Below are 21,957 nucleotides of genomic sequence, written 5' to 3'. Positions count from 1 at the left end.
AAGCAAAGTCCTGTTTCAGGCTGACACAATACGTTGCAGCTTCCCTTACTGATATACGGGGCCATGCCAGGATCCAGCGTTGTGATCATGGTCTCCACCGAGTGTTTGGTTTTATCCAGCACTGACTTGACCACAGGATTGCCAGCCACGCCCTGGGGGAGGGGGGAACAAATGTGGAAGTCACCAAACTTGGCTTGCCTGCCAGGCTAACCCGAGTCCCCAAACTTGGTTTCATCCCTCCTTTGCTAGCTTTCTAGACCAGAGGTCTCCCAACCTTGGCAACTTTAAGCCTGGAGGACTTCAACTTTCAACAAAGCTGGCTGGGGAATTCTGGAAGTTGAAGTCCTCCAGGATTAAAGTTGACAAGGTCCTATTTGAAACCAGGCTGCGCGAGCAGTGGGCTGGCAAGTGCGCAGCTCGACTTGCACATGTTGAGCTGCGCATGCATGCACCGGCTTCCCCCTCACGCAGCCCAATTCCCGATTCCCCTTTCCTCCCTCCAGCCGGGCCGCCACGCTACAACCGTTGCATTATGTGGCCGCTAGAAAAGTACAGCTTACTTTTATAAAGCCCCACAGTCCTCCTGCAGATGCTTCGTTGTGCACCCCAATGCTTTGGGGGTCTCCATGATCCTCTGGAAAAGTGATGGAAGAACCGCTCGGTAAGGTGGAGGCAGCCATAGGGACCGGCTGCGACAGAGGGCTTGCCAAGGCACCTGAAAAGGAGAATTCAGCCATGTAAGGGCTGCAGCCACAACGTCCAATGTCTGTAGAGATTCTCAGTCATCCAGGCGCTTTTTAGATTAGATTAGATTAGATTTATTTGATTTCTATACCGCCCTTCTCCCGAAGGACTCAGGGCGGTTTACAGCCAACATAAAACAGTATTTATAAATAGTCCCAATTAAAAATTTAATAAAACTTTAAGCCAGTCCCGCTTGAATAAATAGGTGCGTTCAGCTCACGCGAAAAGTCTGAAGATCAGGCACTTGACGTAAACCGGGAAGTTCATTCCAGAGCGTAGGAGTTCGACAGAGAAGGCCCTGCCCTGGGCCGCCAGCCGACATTGTTTGGCTGACGGCACCCTGAGGAGACCCTCCCTGTGGGAGCTCACAGGTCGATGGGAGGCTATCGGTGGCAGCAGGCGGTCCCGTAAGTACCCGGGCCCTAAGCCATGGAGCGCTTTAAAGGTGGTAACCAAAATCTTAAAGCGCACCCGAAAGACCACAGGAAGCCAGTGCAGACTGCGCACTGCCCCTCACGCAGCCCGATTCCCGATTCCCCTTTCCTCCCTCCAGCCGGGCCGCCACGCTACAACCGTTGCATTACGTGGCCGCTAGAAAAGTACAGCTTACTTTTATAAAGCCCCACAGTCCTCCTGCAGATGCTTCGTTGTGAACCCCAATGCTTTGGGGGTCTCCATGATCCTCTGGAAAAGTGATGGAAGAACCGCTCGGTAAGGTGGAGGCAGCCATAGGGACCGGCTGCGACAGAGGGCTTGCCAAGGCACCTGAAAAGGAGAATTCAGGGCTGCAGCCACAACATCCAATGTCTGTAGAGATTCTCAGTCATCCAGGCGCTTTTTAGATTAGATTAGATTAGATTTATTTGATTTCTATACCGCCCTTCTCCCGAAGGACTCAGGGCGGTTTACAGCCAACATAAAACAGTATTTATAAATAAAATTAAAAGACAATATAAAAATCTAATTCAAATTGGCTAGCACCTATTAAAATTATTCAAAGAACAATAATAAAACCCCACTTAAAACACTAGTACATTAGGCCAACCCTGCGCGATGAAATAAAAAAGTCTTGAGCTCGCGTCGGAAGGTCCAGAGGTCGGGGAGTAATCATAACCCAGAGGAAGCTCATTCCAGAGGGAAGGTGCCCCCACAGAGAAGGCTCTCCCCCTGGGTATCGCCAGCCGACATTGTTTGGCTGACGGCACCCTGAGGAGACCCTCCCTGTGGGAGCTCACAGGTCGATGGGAGGCTATCGGTGGCAGCAGGCGGTCCCGTAAATAGCCCGGTCCTATGCCATGGAGCGCTTTAAAGGTGGTAACCAACACCTTGAATTTTCAGGACTTTTGGGGTTTTTTTTTTGTTTTGTTTGAAGACGTTTCGCTTCTCATCCCTTTGGGACCTGGATGACTGAGAATCTCGACAGAATTTTAGCTTTACAGCTTGGGATGATCCTTTGAATGGTGTGGGAGTAGGAATGGATTTCCAGAGGAAAAAAACTGTAGACTACAGGAACCAGGAGCATCACTCAGGTGACCTTGAGGACACGGATAAACCTCCAAGTGCTTCAAGGACCCTCTAAAAGGATGCAAAGGACCAGCTGCCTGCAAGGAGGATAAATCCTTCCATTCCCCACCATCCAGCCAGAGCTGAAGAAGCTTCTGGGATGAGAAGCGAAATGTCTTCAAAAGAAAAAACAACAACAAGAAAGTCCAGTTGCCTCTTGAAAAAAACCATCTTTGAGACAACCGTGACCTGGATGATGGAGAATGTCTACTGACTTTTAGCGCTACAATTTGGGATGGACACCCTTTGAAAGGTGTGGGAGCAGGAAAGGATTTCCAGAGGGGGGAAAAAAATTGCAGACTACAGAAACTAGGTGTCGAGCCCAGCTCCGGCTCGACACATGACGCTACAGGGATCCGGATCATGGGAGCAGCCCCTAATCAAAGATCCAAAGGGATGACATATCAATGGGCCTCTGGTGGCTCAGACTGCTAAGACAGTCTGTTATTAACAGCAGATGCTTGCAATTAATGCAGGTTTAAGTCCCACCAGGCCCAAGGTTGACTCAGCCTTCCATCCTTTATAAGGTAGGTAAAATGAGGACCCAGATTGTTGGGGGGCAATAAGTTGACTTTGTATATAATATACAAATGGATGAAGACTATTGCTTGACATAGTGTAAGCCGCCCTGAATCTTTGGAGAAGGGCGGGATATAAATGCAAAAAAAAAAAAAAAGGACTTGTTTGAGGGCTGCAGGGATCTGCGTTTGGGAAGCATGGGAAAGGAATCTGCACACCGGTGGCCGGGATAGAGGGAAGTGAGGGCTAGGTGTTAGGAAGAGCTGCTTTAGTTCTGGGATTTAGCAGATGTGGCAGCTGAGGCTGTCAGACGAGGAGGGAGAGAGCGGCCGGGAATCCAATCAACGGAGCAGTTCAGCCAAGGGGCGGGGCATGAGCAGCGCGGGATGTTTAAAAGGTGCTGAGAGGCAGAAGCTCTTAGCGCTGACTTTATACAGAGAGACCTCGACTTTCACCGAGACCCGGTTTGTAGCAGACCCAATAAACAAAGTCACTATTGGAAGGAAAACCAAGTTGGCTTGTTTCTTCTCACGGCGTCTGACACAACAGTGGCTGAGACAGCGGAGACCAGGAGCACAAACTCAGGTGACCCTGAGGACACAGATAAACCTCCAAGTGGCCTCAACAACCCTCTAAAAGGATGCAAATGACCGGCTGTCCACAAGGAATATCAATCCTTCCCTTCCCCGCCATCCAGTCAGAGCTGAAGAAGCTTCTGGGATGAGAAGAGAAACGTCTTCAAAAGAAAACAAACAAACAAGCAAGTCCAGTTGCCTCCTGCAAAAGCACTTTAGGGACCTGGCACCCAATGGTTTGAGCCAGGCGTCCGTGTTTAGAACCGAGAAGCTCAACTGTTGACTCAGCCTTCCATCCTTTATAAGGTAGGTAAAATGAGGACCCAGATTGTTGGGGGGGCAATAAGTTGACTTTGTAAATATACAAATAGAATGAGACTATTGCCTTACACACTGTAAGCCGCCCTGAGTCTTCGGAGAAGGGCGGGATATAAATGTAAACAAACAAACAAACAAACAAACCGAGGTTTCTCTTGCGTACCTGGGACGGGCAAAGCCGTGTAGGAGGGCATCAGAGGGGTCTGGGGTGCTCGTCCCGCGTGGCCTTTAGTGATGTCATAGCTGGAAGTCACGGAAAAGCCGGAGATCGGAGGCCCAGTGGGAGGCCCGGAAAACCCCGGGGGCCCGGGAGCACAGCTCGGCGCAGGCGACGTCGCGGGAAACTGAGTCGCGGGGTTACCAAAAGCGGAGGTCATCGGAGCAGCGACTGAGGGCAGGCTGGCGGCGCCAGGAGGGGGGCTTGTGCAAATGGCTGCAGGAGGCAAAAGGGAAGCGGGGGGCGCAGAAGGAAGAGAGGAGACCAGGGGGGGTACGGCGGGGGAGAAGACGGAAGGAGGAAAAGAGGACGTAGTGGGGTCCTTTGGAACAGGGAGAGGGGCTGCCGTCAGGGGAGGGAGGGGGGAAAAAACAAAGAGAGAAAGGGTATTAAAATCGGCCCCGACAGACCCTTCTTTGAAGGCGTATCGAAATGTGAAATAAGAGGCAGTCCTCGGGTTACGACGGAAATGTAGGCCACTAAGTGAAACATTTGTTAAGTGAGTTTTGCCGGCGTTTAGGGCTTTGCTTGCTACAGCTGTTAAGTAAATGACTGCACTTAAGTTTAAGTTACTAAGTAAGTTAGACAGACAGGGAGCCCTGGAGTTACGACCACAATGGAGCCCAAAAGTCAGGTTGCTGAGTGAATCATTTCTGAAGTGAGCTAGGCCAGGGGTTTGCGAACTTGGCTCTTTTAAGACTTGTGGACTTCAACTCCCAGAGTTCCTCTAGCCAGCAAAGCTCCATTGTTCCTTGTCTGGCCTTCAGGTGCTTTGGAAAATAGCTTGACCCCCTTCCTCCTCTCTGTGGCAGCCCCTCAAATATTGGAAAGCTGCTATCCTGTCTCCCCTGGTCCTTCTCTTCACTAGACCAGCCATGCTGAGTAGTTAATGGATTAACAGAGTTGGAAGGGACCTTGTAGGTCATCTAGTCCAACCCTCTACCTAAGCAGGAGACCCTACACCATTTCTGACAGATGCCAGTCCAGTCTCTTCTTGAAAGACTCCAGGGATGAAGTTCCCACAAGTTCCGAAGGCAACTTCTGTTCCTTTGGTTGATTGTCCCCACTGTCAGAAAATTTCTCCTTATTTCCAGGTTGAATCTCTCCTTGGTCAGTTTCCATCTATTATTCCTTGTCTGGCGCTTTGGAAAATAGTTTGACTCCCTTCCTCCTCTCTGTGGCAGCCCCTCAAATATTGGAAGATGCTCTCCTGTCTCCCCTGGTCCTTCTCTTCAGTAGACTAGCCAGGCCCAGTTCCTGCAACCGTTCTTCATCTGTTTTAGCCTCCAGTCCCCTCATCATCCTGGTTGCTCTTCTCTGCGCTCTTTCTAGAGTCTCAACATCATTTTTATATTTTATATTTTTCAAACATGAAAAACATGGGACACGGTCGGAAGAAGGGGTACCTCGTGAGACTGGGGGTGCAGGAGGAGAAGCAGCCCAGGTTGTGGTGGGTGGGGGGGTCGTGGGGGGCGTCGTCTCTATCCCGCTCTCTTCCATCATGTTTTTATTTCAGCAACACAATCCTGGGGGGAAAGGAAGATTCTAGTCAGGATAATTCTGGGAATCCCAGAATCCAACAAGGGACAACCAAATACATCGATCAACAAGATATTGAATCGATACAGGTAGTTCTCTACAACAATTCACTTAGTGACTGTTCGAAGTTACAAGGTCACTGAAAAAGGTGACTTAAATTAGGACGGCTTTTTACAGTTATGACTTACAACATCCCCATAAACTCATATTTATGACAGTCGCAGTGCTCCGGGGATCAACTTTTGCAAACTTCTGACAAAGGGTCAAAAGACAGATTCACTTAACAACCCCAGGGCTAACTGAACAATGGCAGGGATTCATTTAACAACCGTGGCAGGAAAGGTCGTAAACCGGGGCAAATCACACTTAACAACTGTCTCGCTTAGCAACAGAAATTTTGGTCGCGCGTCGAGGACTATCTGCACGCCATTTTTCTGATGTTATTCTTTACAGGACTGTCTGCTTCCAATCCTGGAGACTCCGCAGGTAGTCCTTGAGTTATGACCATAATGGAGCCCGCCCATGACTGTGAAAAGTCACAAGAGAAGTAAAATGGGCTGGTTACACAACTGGCCCAATTTTACAGGGGATTTTTTTTTTTTTTGCGGCGGTTCATTAAACGAATGCGATGGTCATTAAGTGAACCCACTGCTCTCCTTGGCTCGATTGTGCCATAAATTGGAAGCGCCGAGATTTGTGGTCATTGGAAGTGACCACACACGACACTGCAAATGGCTGAAAATGTGGTCGTGTTGCCCAAAATGCAGTCCCGTGACTGCGAGGGGAGGTGGTAACAGTCGGAGTGAACCGAATAACAGTTGGAAGGGACCTTGGAGGTCATCTAGTCCAACCCCCCCGCTCGAGCAGGAGACGCTGATCCATTTCTGCATTCTGGATCTGCTCGTAAGTCCCCTTTTTTCAGGTAGGTTGTAACTTCACAAAGCGACTAGCCGTAAATCGAGGACCACCTGGATTTAAGCGGAAGGATCGCTCACCTGCCCTCCTGTTGGTTTTCCTGTTCACAGAATGACACGTTCCATTGTGCTTCAAAATTTGTCCTGGAGGAGAGGAAAAGGAAAAGGAAAAGAGAGGGATAGCAATCATCCTCTTCTAACGACCCCATAATCCCTTGTGGGGGCGCGTCTGGGCAACTGAATGGAGCTGAGTGTTTACTGGCCGGATGCCCTTCCTGTCGCCAATGCGGAATTTTTTTTCAGCAGATATATTCTCAATGTGTTGCGGGAGAGAAACATCAGCCTCTACCTGGGATCGAACTCACAGCCTACTGATTGTGAGGCGAGAGCTCCACCTCTAGGCCACCGCACCACCCAAAGAGAGGGACAGCAATGCAAAGAAGACGAAAAAAGGAATAACAGGTTGGATTTACAGAACGTGAACAGCTCAGGAATAGTTTTTCTGGGTTTGCACAAGAAATGTGCAAATTAAAATGAAATATGTTTGGTTGGGTGCAGGGGTGAAATGCTAACAATTCGCATCTCTTCAGGCGAACTGGTAGTTAAAAAAAAAAAAGCTACAGATTTGTCCAAACTGGTATTTCCCTCGATCAGCTGTGCTGCATATTTATATTTGCTCGAAAGCAGGAAATCCAGTATATAGGTAATATTGCTAGCGCTATACTAAGTTTGGACCTTCTTGATTAGATTTTAATCCCGTCTTTTATTATTTTTATCAATAATTCAAGGCAGCAAATATACCTAACAGTCTGTCCTTCAACCCAGTGAGGCCGACTGACTCAAAGTCATCTTTTAGGGCAGGGATAGTCAACCTTTTTATACCTACCGCCCATTTTTGCATCTCTGTTAGTAGTAAAATTTTCTAACTGCCCACCGGTTCCACAGCAATGCACCATGTATTGTCGTCTGCGCATGCCTCTCGCACATCGTGGATTGGGGGTTTTTTTGGGGGGGGGGGCGCCAGCTACCAGCTCTGCTTGTCTGTTACAGCTGGGTGATGTGGGGGGGGAGATGCGCGAGTTATTCTGGGACGAGGCTCGTTTGTTTGCGGTCGCACTATAGCACCATTTAGTTTCACTTACGTAACGTGAACTAAACTTATGCGCGGGCGATACAAATTGTATATTTTCAGACATTTAAATTGTCACGGGGAATTTTATGAAAACCTAATGAAAATGTTTTTAAATAATGCTATGAATTTTTTTTAAAAAGTCAATTAAATTAAAAAAAAAAGGAAAGCGCTTCAGTATCGGACAAAACCCTTACCGCCCACCATGAAAGCTGGAACGCCCACTAGTGGGCGGTAGGGACCAGGTTGACTACCATTGTTTTAGGACTTGCAGCTTGAAGCCTAAAGCAGGACTAGAACTCAAGCCTCCCAGTTTTTAACCTGCTGATGCTTTAACTAGTAGACCCGATGGTGGGACAACTAACACACAAACACCCCACCTCACTGGATGCAAAAAAGAACTCCTGCACTTCTGGCAAATAGTGAAATAATTCACCAGGGCCTCTGGTGGCTCAACAGACTAATGCAGTCTGTTATTAACAGCAGCTGCTTGCAATTATTGCAGGTTCAAGTCCCACCAGGCCCAAGGTTGACTCAGCCTTCCATCCTTTATAAGGTAGGTAAAATGAGGACCCAGATTGTTGGGGGGGCAATAAGTTGACTTTGTATATAATATACAAATGGATGAAGACTATTGCTTGACATAGTGTAAGCCGCCCTGAGTCTTCGGAGAAGGGTGGGATATAAATGCAAATTAAAAAAAAATAATAATTTCACAAATAGCGACTAGGTGACTCAGTGGTTAAGACACTGAGCTCGCCGAGAACAGAAAAATTGGTGGTTCAAATCCCTAGTACAGGTCTCCTGTGTAAGCAGGGGGTTGGGTTAGATGACCTCCAGGGTCCCTTCCAACTCTTGTTACTGAATCAGGCCAAAAGGGGAGGAAAAAAAGAGACAGAGATAGAGGGGGGGGGAAAGCAAACGTGGGAGAAATAAAGAGAATGAGTCCCAAAGAAAGAAAACACGGAAAAGCAAAAGAGGAAAAGAGAGAAGAAGAAGGAAATAAACAACAACGAAGAGAAGTCACAGAAAGAGGACAAGGCCGCCCAGGAGAACTACGACTCCCGACATGCCGCGGGGCGGAGGGAGGCGGCGCGGATAGTCTGAGGCGGTCCATTGCCACCGTTTGCGCACGCGCGCCGCCGGCATTGCCACGTCTCGGCGATTCGCTCCGTCGCGCCGCCGCCCGGCGTGTGCGTGCCTCCCGCCCCTCCCCCACAGAGCCAGCCGCCGCCGCCCCCGCCTTCCTTCCACCGCGGCGCTGAGGCCCGGGCGCGTGCTCGCGTGCTAGGGCGCGGGCACGGTGAGGGCGATAACTCCCCTCCGTGAGGGGAGAGAGGGGGGGGGGCGTTTTGAGCCTCCCTCCCTCCCGCCGCCGCCCAATGTTAAAAAAGCACGACCCTCACCCATAATAATCATAATATGTCCGCCCTCAGTGAAAACCCCCCTCAGTGAAGTGAAAGCCCCCCGCGCGGCCTCACCTCAGCCTCCCGGCTCGGCGCCCGGTGCAAAATGGAGGGGCCGCCTCAGCCGGCTGCCACGTTCGCTCGCCCCGCCGCGAGGAGGAGGAGCCGCCGCGGCCCCAAAGTAGGGAGGGAGGGAAGGAAGGAAGGAAGGGAGGCCGAGGCGCCGCCCCGCCCCGCCTCGGTGGCTTCCCACGTTCGGAGAGACGCGCGTCAGCGGGCTGGAAAAAAAAAAGGGAAAGGGGGGGCGCGCGAAAAAGACGCCCCGGGACGGGTAGTCCTCGACTTACGACCGCCATGGAGCGGGGCACAAACACACACACACACACACACACAAAGTATGTTGCTAAGTACAGCAGTGGCCAAAATTGTGGAAACCTTTTGGGAAAAGTGTATTTTCTATAAGTTAGCTAATAACACAGAGCATATGTACCAAAGACAAATTCCTTGTGTGTCCAATCACACTTGGCCAATAAAAAATTCTATTCTATTCTATTCTATTCTATTCTCTATGCTATTTATTTATTTATTTATTTATTTTATTCAATTTTTATACCGCCCTTCTCCCGAAGGACTCAGGGCGGTGTACAGCCAAGTAAAAAATCACAGTATCAATATTAAAAGAAATTAAAACAAACATAAAGTGGCCAGATTTAAAACGAATTAAAATATTAAAATATAAATAACCCAATAAAATTTTAACCCAATAAAATTTTAGGCCAGTCCCGCTTGAATAAATAGGTGCGTTTTCAGCTCACGCCGAAAGGTCCGAAGATCAGGCACTTGGCGTAAACCAGGGGGAAGTTCGTTCCAAAGTGTAGGAGCTCCGACAGAGAAGGCCCTACCCCTGGGGGCCGCCAGCCGACATTGTTTGGCGGACGGCACCCGGAGAAGGCCCTCTCTGTGTGAGCGTACGGGTCGGTGGGAGGCATAAGGTAACAGCAGGCGGTCCCGTAAGTACCCGGGTCCTAAGCCATGGAGCGCTTTAAAGGTGGTAACCAAAATCTTAAAGCGCACCCGGAAGACCACAGGAAGCCAGTGCAGACTGCGCAGGAGTGGTGTTACATGGGAGCAACGAGTTGCTCCCACTATTACCCGCGCAGCTGCATTCTGGACTAACTGCAGCCTCCGGGTGTACTTCAAGGGCAGCCCCATGTAGAGAGCATTGCAATAATCCAGGCGGGAAGTTACGAGGGCATGAGTGACCGTGCATAAGGCATCCCGGTCAAGGAAGGGGCGCAACTGGCGCACCAAGCGTACTTGGTGGAAGGCCCTCTTGGAGACGGCCGCCAAATGATCGTCAAACGACAGCCATCCATCCAGGAGGACGCCCAAGTTGCGCACCCTCTCCGTTGGGGCCAATAACTCGCCCCCCACAGCCAGCTGCGGCTGCAGCTGACTGTACCGGGGTGCCGGCATCTGCAGCCACTCCGTCTTGGAGGGATTGAGCTTGAGTCTGTTTCTCCCCATCCAGACCCGTACGGCTTCCAGGCACCGGGACAGCACTTCGACAGTTTCGTTGGGGTGGTCCGGGGTGGAAAAGTACAGCTGCGTATCGTCAGCGTACAGATGATAACTCACCCCAAAACCACTGATGACCTCACCCAGCGGCTTCATGTAGATGTTGAACAGGAGGGGCAATAGAATCGACCCGAGGCACCCCACAAGTGAGGCGCCTCGCGGTCGACCTCTGCCCCCGTCAACACCGTCTGCGGAGAGATAGGAGGAGAACCACCGATAAACGGTGCCTCCCATTCCCAATCCCTCCAACCGGTGCAGCAGGATACCATGGTCGATGGTATCGAAAGCCGCTATGCTATTCTGCATTCTATTCTAATAACACCACTTTTTTTGGGGGGGGGAGCAGTACCATAAAATTATGTATCAATGGAAAAAAATCATTGAATCAAGAATGTAATGGAATAACATTACATTCTGAAGGATTTGCTATTAGAATAGCAGTGACAGTATAAAGAAGAAAAGTGAAACCCGTAGAAAAAAAGTGGGATATACAAAAAATGATCCCCATGTCAGTTAATCCTTCGTTGGGTAACCTTTAGCATGAATGACGGCCTTACAAGTCATTACAAGTCTTCCCATAGAGCGAGCCAAGTTTTTGAGTTCTGCAGCTGTTCTAATGTGAAACCAAGATTGAAGGATGGCTTCTATTAACTGGGTTTTATCGCTGGGTCACTTCTGACTAACCAGTTCCTTGAGTCGGCTCCATAGGTTTTCAATTGGGTTAAAAAGTGCTGGGCTTTTCCCAGGCATTTCCATTCCAGCAGTGGAATAGGATTATCTTGAAACTCCCCCAAAAAGTGTTGTTATCAGACATCAAACCTCAAAAATACACTTTCCCCAAAAGGTTTCCACAATTTCGGCCACTACTCTAAGGTGTTCGTTAAGGGAGTTTCGTTCCATTTGATGATCTTTCTTGTCCCAGTCGTTAAAGGAATAGCTAAGTTAGGAAGGCGGGCATTAAGCGAATCTGGCTTCCCCGTTTTTGATTTTGTTAGAAAGTCGCAAAAGGGGATTATGTGAGACACACATACACACACACCGGAGACTGCAATGGTCATAAATGTGAGTCCGTTCTCAGGCAGTCTGAAGTTTTGATCACGTGACCGAAGGGATGCTGTTAAAACGGTTGTGTGAACAATGGTCATAAAGTGTGAAAAATGGTCCCAAGTCACATTTTTTTCAGTGCCATTGTAAGTCTGACTAAAAACCAGGCTTGTCTGGTGTTACTTCTTTTCTATCCTGCTCTACGGAGTGGAGAGTTGGTCTCGGACAGAAAACCACTTGAAGAGCATTTGAAATGTGGATTGACAGACGGCTGTTACGTATAAACCGGGTTGACCAAATCAGAAAGGAGGATGTGATAAGCCGCCTGGGAAAGCCAAGGGAGATCATCAAAGCCGTTAAAAAGCGAAAGTTAGAATATTTCGGACCTGTGATGCGACACCTGGAAAAATACAGCATCCTTCACTTAATCCTCCAGGGAAAGATTGAAGGCAAACAAGATCCAGGCAGAAGAACATCATGGCTTCAAAACCTAAGGACAAAGCAGCACCTTTTCATGTGGCTGTTGACAAAAATATGATCGCCAACATCCAATGACGGATATGGCAGAAGAATTGTAACTTTGAATGGTCACTAAATGAACTGTTGTAAGTCAACTACCTGTAATCACAAGCAAAACTGAAGGAGTAGCCCAAATTGCGAGAGGGAGACCGCCTTCCCGAGACCTGCTGCACCCAAGTTGGCCCAACCCCAGGGCTCGCTTCATGGCCACTGATATGTGATGGGCCGATTCCCACGGCACTGGAACCCTGAGCCCAAGTTGGGTCTGTTCAGAGAAGCTGGTTACAATCCCAGGCAGGGAAGTACAGGTAGACTTCGACTCTGCAACAGTGCAGTGATTCACTTAACAGATGTGGCAAGAAGTCGTAAAAACACGGCAAAACAACAAATGTCTCACTTAAGAACATAAATTTTGGCCTCAATTTGTGGTCGTAAGTCAACGACTACCTGTATGTTGAAGTTAAATGATTACATGTAATTGTAATTATTCCGAAAGGACCCATCACAGCTGCCCCCGTGGGGTAGGGTTTATTTATTATTGTTTTCCCCTAAATGGGGGAAGAATTCATCTCAAAAAAAATCAGAGTTTCTGAAGAGGGACATATTCTTCGGGGCTTCTGCTGCTTTGAAAAGGTTTTGTGGGTTGCTGAGATTGACACCCTCATTTGGGAACCAGCAATTGGGTTGAGCAGAAATGGGATATACGACTTAACGGTTTAGTGGTTGGGAAGTGACCGTCTCTCAAAGGGTCTCTTCCCACAATGCGTGGTGTCCCTCACCATACATGGAGCACAGTTCTCAAATGTGGGGACATTTCCATTTACAGACCTAGACAGTAGGTTCTCCAGGATGCTGTGTTGTTCTATAACGGACCGATTTAAAAAGTGGGACTGTGATTTTTTTTTTTGATTTTCTTCAACTTTAGAGTAGGTCCCCGCTACTCAGTCTGCAAAAACTCCTGAGCATTTGCGGAAATGATAGGCAAGCTTGCAGGAAGCAGTTGACCACTGTTTTAAAAAAATGGTGAGGATATGGACCGGCTGCTAATTGTGTTGTTAACACGCTAGCACATAACATTGCACACTGGTGTCAAATGCACTGGAAAAATGGATCACCTCTACTGGGACCTGAAGAGCTGAAACTAACCAAAGCACTGGGCTTGCAGAATAGGTCTACCTACCTGGTTTGTTGTAAAGATCGGGCCAAGACTGAAAAATTATTGAACTCTTTCCAAAGTTATTGGAACTGAGCCTTGGCAACTTTCTGGAGCAAACTTGCCCCTCCTTTGAGATTTCAGATGTCAGGATGGGGCTTTGGTATTCTGGGAGTTGAAGTCCACAGGTCTTAAAGTTGTCAAGGTTGGAGACCCTTGGTCTAGTCGCACCCCCATAGAAAACTTCACCCTGTACTGGGAGGAAGGCTGAGACAAAGATGAGGAGTGTGGGAGGCAAATTAAGAAATGGATCAGAATTGAAGCGCTAAAAAGAGAAGATGGATAGAAAGAATTGCCCTTTAAATATTAAAGTAGCCTGATTGTAAGGTGAAAGAGGCAGAAATGAAATTAGATAGGGGAAATATTAGCATATAAATTTTTATAGAATGAATAAAAATAATAGAAGGATTAGAAGTTTACAGATGTTTTTTTGTTTTATGTAAGTTTAAATAATAGGAGGATTACTTTAATTTCATAAATCTGATAGAGATTACTAACATTGTCAGCGTAAATTGGATTAATATGACACCCAGAAACAACTTTGCCTATACATAATAGGGAAATGTTTAGCTTGAACAAGAAAGATAAGAGATGAAGATAGAAATAAAGATGAGGAGTTAGGCATTTTTTGTTTATGTATGTTTAAACAATATAATGATTACTTAAATTTGATAAAATGTGATAGAGATTACTAATATTGTTGCTGCGAATTGGATTAATATGAATGATACCCAGAACCAACTCTGTCCACACACAATATGGATTTAAAAAATAATAACGACAAATATAATTTAAAAAAAATAAAATTCACCCTGTACCCGCACATGGTAGAATTTTGAAATGGACTCATGAACAAGAAGTCGTAAGTGTAAATCATATTTATGCCATTTAGGGCTTTATAATAATAAAGGGTTAACGTAGTTAAAAAAACACATAGCGTTTTATTCTGAATGCTGCTTCAGAGGTCCTTTACATTGTTTACAGGCTTAAAACCAGAATTTACAAACACAGAAAAGAGGGCGGGGTCTAAAAGTCCAAAGGCTAAGGGGAAAAAAAATTTAAAAAACCATTAGGCAAATACAAAATTAAACAGGTGGCAATTAGGGCAAATAAATGAGAACCTCCCTCCCTGAATTCAGCTCGCGAGGAAGGTGATGTCGGAAACATCCACAGCGGTGGGGAGTTGCCAAACGAAAGTCCCTTCAACGCCGTCTTCGGTCAGGACTTCGGCTTCTTCTACGGCCACTCCTAGGCAGAAACGGACCAAGAGAACGTTAAACGTTAAATTATTATATATACTGTTTTTAACTATCGGGCTATATTTAATTAGTTTTTTAATGGTTATTTTATTTTGTATTTATATGTATTTTATTTGCCTGTGAACCGCCCTGAGTCCCTAGGGAGATAGGGCGGTATACAAATTTGAATAAATAAATAAAATAAATAAATAAATAAATAAACGGAGCTTGGTCTCTTTCGATATTTGCGAAAGTTTGTTTTGGGGCTTCAAAAAAACCAACCAACCCAACCCACCTTCGTTTTCCTTTCGGAGGCCCTCTGACGAAGCACCAATCCACGCTGATGGGCTGCCCCATCAGATCCTGCCCATTCAGGCCCTCCATAGCTGCCTGGGCTTCTTTGTAGGTTTCGTATTCCACCAGCGTGTATCCCTGCGAGACGTTTGGGAAAAGAGATGCGAGCGCTCACAAACACCCTTGCCTCGGTCGGCCCAAAGGATTCATTCACACATATTTAAATGTCGACTCCATACTAGCAAATCTGCTGGTGGCCTTCTACCGCTGCACCATAGAGCAGTGGTTCTCAACCTTTATAGTGCTGCGACCCCTTTAATACAATTCCCCACGACGTGGCGACCTCAACCGTAAAATTATTTTTGTTTTGAATTTATCACGCCTGAAGCCGTATTGGCTAGCGATCTGAACTGCTTGCGATTGCCTTGAGAACGGAGGCATTAAAGCGGAGACTCCTCCCCTATTAAGTTTATGGCGTCTGAAGCCAGATTAGGCTAGCGATTGGGAGTGATTACAGCTGGCTTGAGAGGGAGACATCAGAGCAAAGATTTCTTCTCTCTTTTTTAATTCATCGTGCCTGAAGCCGAATTCGCGATTCTTCGACTCGCAAGTATACTTCCCATATTTCCGAAGGTCTTAGGCGACCCCTGGCAAATCGTCATTCGACCCCCAATGGGGTCGTGACCCACAAGTTGAGAACCGCTGCCATAGAGAGTATTTTAACCTGTGTCTGGTTTGCCAATTGCACAGTGGCAGATGGGACAGCACTCCAGAGGGTCAACATCATTGCCCAGAGGATCATTGGTTGCCCTCTCCCCTCTCTGGAAGAGCTTAATAGCTCCCACTGCCTTAAGAAAGTTCAAAACGTCCTTAAAGATCCATCTCATTCTGGGCAGCCTTTTTTTTTTTTTTGAACTATTACCATCTGGCAGACGATACAGGGCAATAAAAACAAGGACAAATAGGCTGAAAAACAGCTTCTATCCAAGGGCAGTAACCTTACTGAATTCTACGATATAGTGCAACATCGGGTTTTCAATTTCAATTATATAGAATGTAAAGGAGGTATGTTTGTGTTTTTATTTTTATAGTTATAATGTACACTAAAGACAGCATTTAATTTCATTGTACCATGTGCAATGACAATGAAGTAAAGTAAACTAAACTATGACTTCCTTAGCCACGGTTTAGAGAATAAGTCACAGACTAGGCCACAAACAAGCGAACCAAATGTTGGCTTAGCACAGGCAGTCCTCGACTTACAAGTTTGTTTACTGACCCAAGTTACAACAGCACTGAAAAAAGTGACTTATGACCGTTTTTCAGAGTTATGACCTTTCTAGCATCCCCGTGATCATGTGACCAAAATTCAGATGATCGGCAACTGGTTCATACTTCTGACCGTGGGCAGTATCCCCTTTTGCTTCTGACAAGCAAAGTCAATGAGGAAGCCGGATTCACTTAACAGCCATGTTACTAAGTTAACTGTAATGATTCACTTAACAACTGTGGCAAAAAAAGATCGTAAAACGGGGCAAAACTCACTTAACAAATGTCTCGCTTAACTGGAGAAATTTTGGCCTCAATAACTCAGCCCATGTCAAGAAACCAGGCAATCAGGTGTAACTACCACTCCAAGATCCTTCATCCAAACAAGTATTTTTTTCCCCCATCCCAGCTGAGTCCAAATGACCATTAGGTGACTGTTCTACGACTTCCTTTGGGAAGTAAAAGGCCCCACAAGCAATCCACACTTATACATACCTTCAGGTACGAATAGGTGTGGGCGCTTTTTTCCTCCCAGAGAAAGGTGTAGAGCAGGGGTGTCAAGCTGGCTTCATCACGGCGGCTTCACGTGACGTATTGCCATTCCCCGCCCCCTTCGCTAAATCCGACGTGAGCGTGGCCAGCGCGTTAACGCATCCGGGCTGCGAGTTTGACACCCCTGGTGTAGAGCAATCACCTAATGGTCATTTAGACTCAGCTGGGATAAAAAACACACTAAGATTGTTGGACGAGCAGGGACAAAAACAGCCAGGGAAATGACTGAAGCCTGGGAAACAGGCTCCTCCTCAGTCAACAGGAATGCTGATTTACCACCATCTTATGGTGGTACTTAGAAGGCAAGGGCTGGACAACACAAGGACAGCCAACTATTTAAAAGCCAGTCATCAACACACCCCAATCAACATCTAAAAAGCCACATGCAACAGGCACTATAAATACCACACATAGAACAGCACACGCTCAGCTAGAGAGGAGTTCCCTGAAAATGGGCTCAGAAGACAAAACCTCTGGTCCCGGTTGACCGACCCAGATTGGATCCTGCATACCTTCAGATAGCCTGTCCGCCGGTCAAGATTCAAGTGGAGGTTCTTGATCTCCCCAAACTCGGCGAACTTGTCGTGAATGTCTTCCTCCGTCGCCTCCTCGTGCACACCCGTGACGAAGAGGATCCAACCTTCCACCGCTGCGGCAACACAAGGAGCCAAAAGTGAGGCCCGTTTGAAAAACATACCGTATTTTTCAGAGTATAAGACACACTTTTTTCCCCTCCTAAAAGAGGCTGAAAATTTGGGTGCATCTTATACTCCGAATGTAGCCCCGCCCACCCGCTGGCCCCTACCCTTCGGCCTCTGCGCGTCCTCTTCCTGGCTGCAGAGATTGCCACTGAAAATGGCTTGTGTTTTTGGGCTCCGCGCGTTGCATTTTCAGCCTCCAAACTCTCGACGCGCAGTGCCCAAAATGGCTACTTGGAACAGCTGCTGCCTTCTCTTGTCCCTTCCGCGCTTTGCCTGCTTTAGTCACTGAAGCTCCCTCCAAGGATCAGCTGTGCTTTTGAAGCTCTTTTTCAACAAGAGCGAAGCAATCTTCCCTGCTTTGCCTGCTTTTCTAATTGCTGCTCCCTCTGACGATCAGCTGTGCTTTAGAAGCACAGCCCCAACCAGCCCCAACCTCAAAACCAGCGAGCAAACTAATGTGCTGAAGCTGACCAGGCTAAGGACTTGCCAGATGAATACCTGGTAGGCAGAATTCCCACCCCCATTTTCCTCCCCAAAAACCAAGATGCGTCTTATACTCTGAAAAATATGGTAAATGAAAACCTTGACATGCCGAAAGGAAGGGGAAAAAAAAGCAAGGGTACCGTCTCACTCACATCTCTGAGGTCCTGGTTCATCACCATCTTGCTCCACACTGTCGTAGTCTTCACGAACTCGGGCTCTAGAACCCTCCTCTGTTCAAGTATGCCCGTAAGCAAAAAAAGAGAAAACAGGTTTTTAGATTAAAAAAGAGAAACAGAGCTTTTCACACACACACACACACACACCCTATGTAATTAAATACAAGTAGCAACTGTACGCGATCCTGGAGGTATTGTAAGCTGGCTCTCATATTCAGAGAAGAGCAAATAAGAAACCTGCGTGGCACATCGCCCCTCTTAGACAATGAAGATGAGATAGCCATAGCACTTATATACCACTTCACGATGCTTGTTCTCACCTGGGCTTCCCAAGAGCACGAAGCAGACTCCTTGTCCCGATAAAAATGCTTTTTTGTTAAGATACTGTGAATTCCTCTCATTCACATCCAGCAAAGTCTTTCAAGGGAGAATTTACAGTCACAGACCTTATCTGGCTTGGAGAGCTGCCAGGCCGATATTTTCAAAACTTGGCAAGGAGTCTCTGAGAGTCACAAACCAATTAAGCGAACTAATTGTCTCCTGCAAACTCCATTCCCTTTTCGCTCCTCTTTTATTCCTTCTGGGAGGGGCCATTCAGCGTCCACCTGTGGCTTTACTCCTGAGTCGACCGTTGTTCCTTAGCTGTTCCCTTCTCCAGGCAGCTCTGTCCGTGCGCACACTGGGAACAGGCTCCAGCTGTTCTTCTGCCCCAGTGATGTCCAACTCCAAAGGCAGCTGACAACAGTTGGATGGCCCTGGCCCCCTCTCTTCCTCTGACGCAGAGCCCCCATCAGAGCCTTCCCCAGACTCCAGGACTGGCCCATGTTTCTCCCCAACCACCTCACTGCCGGCCACAACAATGCTTTAACAGCCCTCTCTAAGCAGTTTACAGATTCAGCCTCTTGCCCCCAACAATTTGGGTCCTCATTTTACTGACCTCAGAAGGACAGAAGGCTGAGTCTACCCTAAACCGGTCAGGATCGAACTGCTGACGGTCGGCAGAATTAGCCTGCAATACTGCATTCTAACCACTGTGCCACCAAGGCTCTAGGGATGGCAAAAGCAGTTTAATCTCTCACAGCTGAAGGCACTGAAGGCAGGAGGAATGTGCCTTTGGAGAAACTCACGGAGGCAACACAAACGAGCTTTCATTCCGTTCTAGCGTTGGCCGAGCACAAATTTTGACTCTCTTCATCCCAAACCCTGCCTATAACTCATGTAGGCTCGGAAAGAACCTGTCACAGGCAATACCACTTATTTATATCCTACCTTTACCATTTTTATAAATAAAATGCCACCAAGTGCCCAAACCTGAACGTGCATGTATGTGCGTATGCTGGAGTGCCGGAAAACCAAAGAGCAGCTGGCCAGTGCGCACATCCATGTTTTTTGGTCGTTTTTCAGGCCATTTTCCAGGCTGTTTTCAGGCTGTTTTCAGGACATTTTCAGGCTGTTTTCAGGACATTTTCAGGCTGTTTTCCGGTGCCCACGAAGACCAGCTGGCGATGGCGCGCATGCCCAGAGAGAGGGCTCTGCGTGCCACCTCTAGTACATGGGCCATCACAGCTGTAAGTGATTTAAGGTGGCAAACATGCCTAATACTCAACCTCCCGTTTTTCCCAAAACAGCCACCCTGTGGGGGTAAGTTAGACTAAGAGAGTGTAACTGGCCCAAAGTCACCCAATCGCTTTTTATGCCTGGGGTGGGACTGGAACACATCATCTCCAGGTTTCCAGCCCTCGGGAACAACTGCAGCTAAACTGAAAGAATCGCTTACCTGACCCAAAACCTCTGCCTTTTCTTTTCTTCGCCTTTTCCTTCAATTTGTGGATACTTTCTGAAGAGAAATCACATATAGTTGGATCAATTAACCACCACCACAACGAAGAACGGAAAGCGCTGCGTCTTTATGACTGCAGTCACTCTGCAAGCCCAATTCGCAATGCAGGTAGTCTCGACTTACAACCGCTCATTTATAGTGACTGTTCAAAGTTACAACAGCACTGAAAAAAGGGAATTATGAGAGTTTTTCACAATTATGATCACTGCAGCATCCCTATGGTCATGTGATTTACATTTGAGTGCTTGACAACCGGTTCATATTTATGACGGTCGCAGTGTCCCGGGGTCCTGTGAACCCCTTTTGCGACCTCCTGACAAAGTCCATGGGGAAGCCAGATTCACTTAACAACCAGGTTACTAATTTAACAACGGCAGTGATTCGCTTAGCAACTGGGGCAAGAAAAGTTGTAAAATGGGGCAAAAGGCTCTTTAAAAATTTGTTACTTAGCGACATCAATTTTGGGGCTCAATTCTGATTGTAAGTCGAGGACAACCTGAAATAGGAAACAGATGATAAGTGAACACTAGAAAAAAAATTATTGATAGTAAGAACAGAACCAACGAGCTAAGAAAAAGGTCATTTGCCCTACAATCACAGGATGGCTAGAGAGCAGAAAGGCTCTTCGGTGGAATGTAACTAAATTCAGAATAAGCCCCTTTAACTGTTAAATGTAAAAAAAGAATAAAAACAAAGACAAGAACCCAGAATCCACAGGGGTGGGGAGGCAGAGAATAAGCCCATCAACAGAACAGCAGGGAGAGCAACTTTTTAACTATAACATGATTTTAACATCAATATGTTAATAATTTTAACCTTTGGTTTTAAAAAGAGGCGTGCATAAGCGCACCAACGTGCCTTGCAGTCCCTGTCCCAATGTCCCCTTTTATTCGTATCCATTTCATTAATCAATTAAATTAATTACATTAAATTAATTAAATGCTTATACCTATATCTGTTATCTAATTACGTGCTTGACAAAATAAATAAATAAATAAATTTTCTTTACTTATTTCCTATGTATACTTCATATTTCTCTACCTTCCTCTAAGGGGCTCTGGGTGATGTACAATATAATCAGAGCAGAGAAGAATAACAGGGTTGGAAGGGACCTTGGAGGTCTTCTAGTCTAACCCTCCTGCTCAAGCAGGAAACCCAAGACAAATGGAGGAGAGGCCCAAGGCAATTTGACTATCTTTAGTCTTGAGTAAAGATAACTGAGGGATGTACGATCACATTTTTCCAAATATATGAAAGACGAAGCCATGCCTCAACCTCAAGATCTGTTTTCTCTCTCTCATCCAGTGTGCCAGGAGACTGGTTGAGCTCTTGGAAGTTCCACAAAATAACAGAGTAACAAGAGTTGGAAGGGACCTTGGAGGTCATCTAGTCCAACCCCCCCTGCTCAAGCAAGGGATCCTATACCATTTTAAGACAAATGGGTGTCCAGTCTCTCTTTGAAAGCTTCCAGTGATAGAGCAACCCACAACTTCTGGTGGCAAGCAGTTCCACTGGTTAATTGTTGGGAAGTTTCAGTAAATAACCAGTAAAATGTGTTCCATGGGCGTCTTGAGCCAGGAAATGAGTAAAAGCAGCGCGCATGCGCAGATGCTCAGCTTCCAAAGGGCCAGGCCGGTCTTCACCGGCCCACCTCGCAGGGCTGTTGCGACGGCGGACGGGGGGGGGGCTAAAGGGGAAAAACTCATACCGTCGCCGTCCTCGTCCATGGCGAAGTCCTCGCCGCCCGCCTCGTGAAGGTCCAGCACGTCAGCCATGGCTGTCCAATTAAGCCAAACTCCTCCAAGCAGCCCGTCGAAATTACTTGCCTACAAATTCGCAAGGGAGGACGGGATAGCTTCCGGCCGGGACAGGAAGTGTAACCTCCTCCCGGGAAAAGAGAGAGAGGGAGAGAGAGAGAGCAAGAGCGGTCCCGGCAGCCATGTAGAGAAGGTCACGACCTACAAAAGCGGCAACTGAGTCTGCGCGGCACCTTCGGAGGAGTGTCTCCTGGGGAAAAAGCGCGATCTGGCGCCGACACCTTGAGAGAATTCTAATCGGAATGATAAATAAGAGACGTTGCAGGCTGCCCCTTGCGGCGGCGCCGGTTATTGCAGCGTCAAATTCCA

The 21,957-nt window shown here is 47.3% G+C and overlaps 2 protein-coding genes across 4 annotated transcripts in view; both read right to left on the bottom strand.

Annotated features, from left to right (window-relative positions):
- Nucleotides 1-14,008, bottom strand: part of PRRC1 (proline rich coiled-coil 1) — a 29,008-nt gene extending 15,000 nt beyond the window's left edge. Inside the window, exons 1-6 of one of the 3 annotated variants that reach the window (XM_058160074.1) lie at nt 9,000-9,170; nt 6,471-6,533; nt 5,343-5,462; nt 3,883-4,278; nt 1,355-1,509; nt 50-152 (exon numbers count right to left, since the gene is read on the bottom strand). In XM_058160074.1, coding sequence (XP_058016057.1) covers nt 50-152; nt 1,355-1,509; nt 3,883-4,278; nt 5,343-5,439 — 751 coding nt within the window. In that variant the 5' untranslated portion in view covers nt 5,440-5,462; nt 6,471-6,533; nt 9,000-9,170. Of the gene's footprint in view, nt 1-49; nt 153-1,354; nt 1,510-3,882; nt 4,279-5,342; nt 5,463-6,469; nt 6,534-8,999; nt 12,037-12,164 lie in introns of those variants that run through there. The other 2 variants (XM_058160073.1, XR_009152374.1) reach the window with 2 other exon arrangements.
- A 224-nt stretch (nt 14,009-14,232) lies between these two features.
- RBM8A (RNA binding motif protein 8A) lies at nt 14,233-21,696 on the bottom strand. The gene is made up of 6 exons (XM_058160077.1): nt 21,540-21,696; nt 19,769-19,828; nt 17,968-18,045; nt 17,144-17,280; nt 14,812-14,948; nt 14,233-14,526 (listed from the first exon to the last, which is right to left on the bottom strand). The coding sequence occupies exons 1-6, from the start codon at nt 21,604-21,606 to the stop codon at nt 14,481-14,483; spliced, it is 525 nt and encodes a 174-aa protein (XP_058016060.1). The 5' UTR covers nt 21,607-21,696; the 3' UTR covers nt 14,233-14,480.
- Between the last annotated feature and the right edge of the window lie 261 nt (nt 21,697-21,957).

Source organism: Ahaetulla prasina, chromosome 17 (assembly GCF_028640845.1).
Source record: "Ahaetulla prasina isolate Xishuangbanna chromosome 17, ASM2864084v1, whole genome shotgun sequence".
NCBI classification, from domain to species: domain Eukaryota; kingdom Metazoa; phylum Chordata; class Lepidosauria; order Squamata; family Colubridae; genus Ahaetulla; species Ahaetulla prasina.
Note: the sequence above shows the minus strand (reverse complement) of the source record. Positions and strands in the feature narration are given on the sequence as shown.

What these genes read in the sequence shown, in the direction of transcription:
- RBM8A (XM_058160077.1), bottom strand. Translation starts at nt 21,606, where the DNA reads ATGGCTGACGTGCTGGACCTTCACGAGGCGGGCGGCGAGGACTTCGCC. An exon ending in CATGGACGAGGACGGCGACG is followed by an intron (nt 19,829 to 21,539) that starts GTATGAGTTTTT and finishes ATTTCTCTTCAG; the next exon opens with AAAGTATCCACAAATTGAAG. An exon ending in AGGCAGAGGTTTTGGGTCAG is followed by an intron (nt 18,046 to 19,768) that starts GTAAGCGATTCT and finishes ATACTTGAACAG; the next exon opens with AGGAGGGTTCTAGAGCCCGA.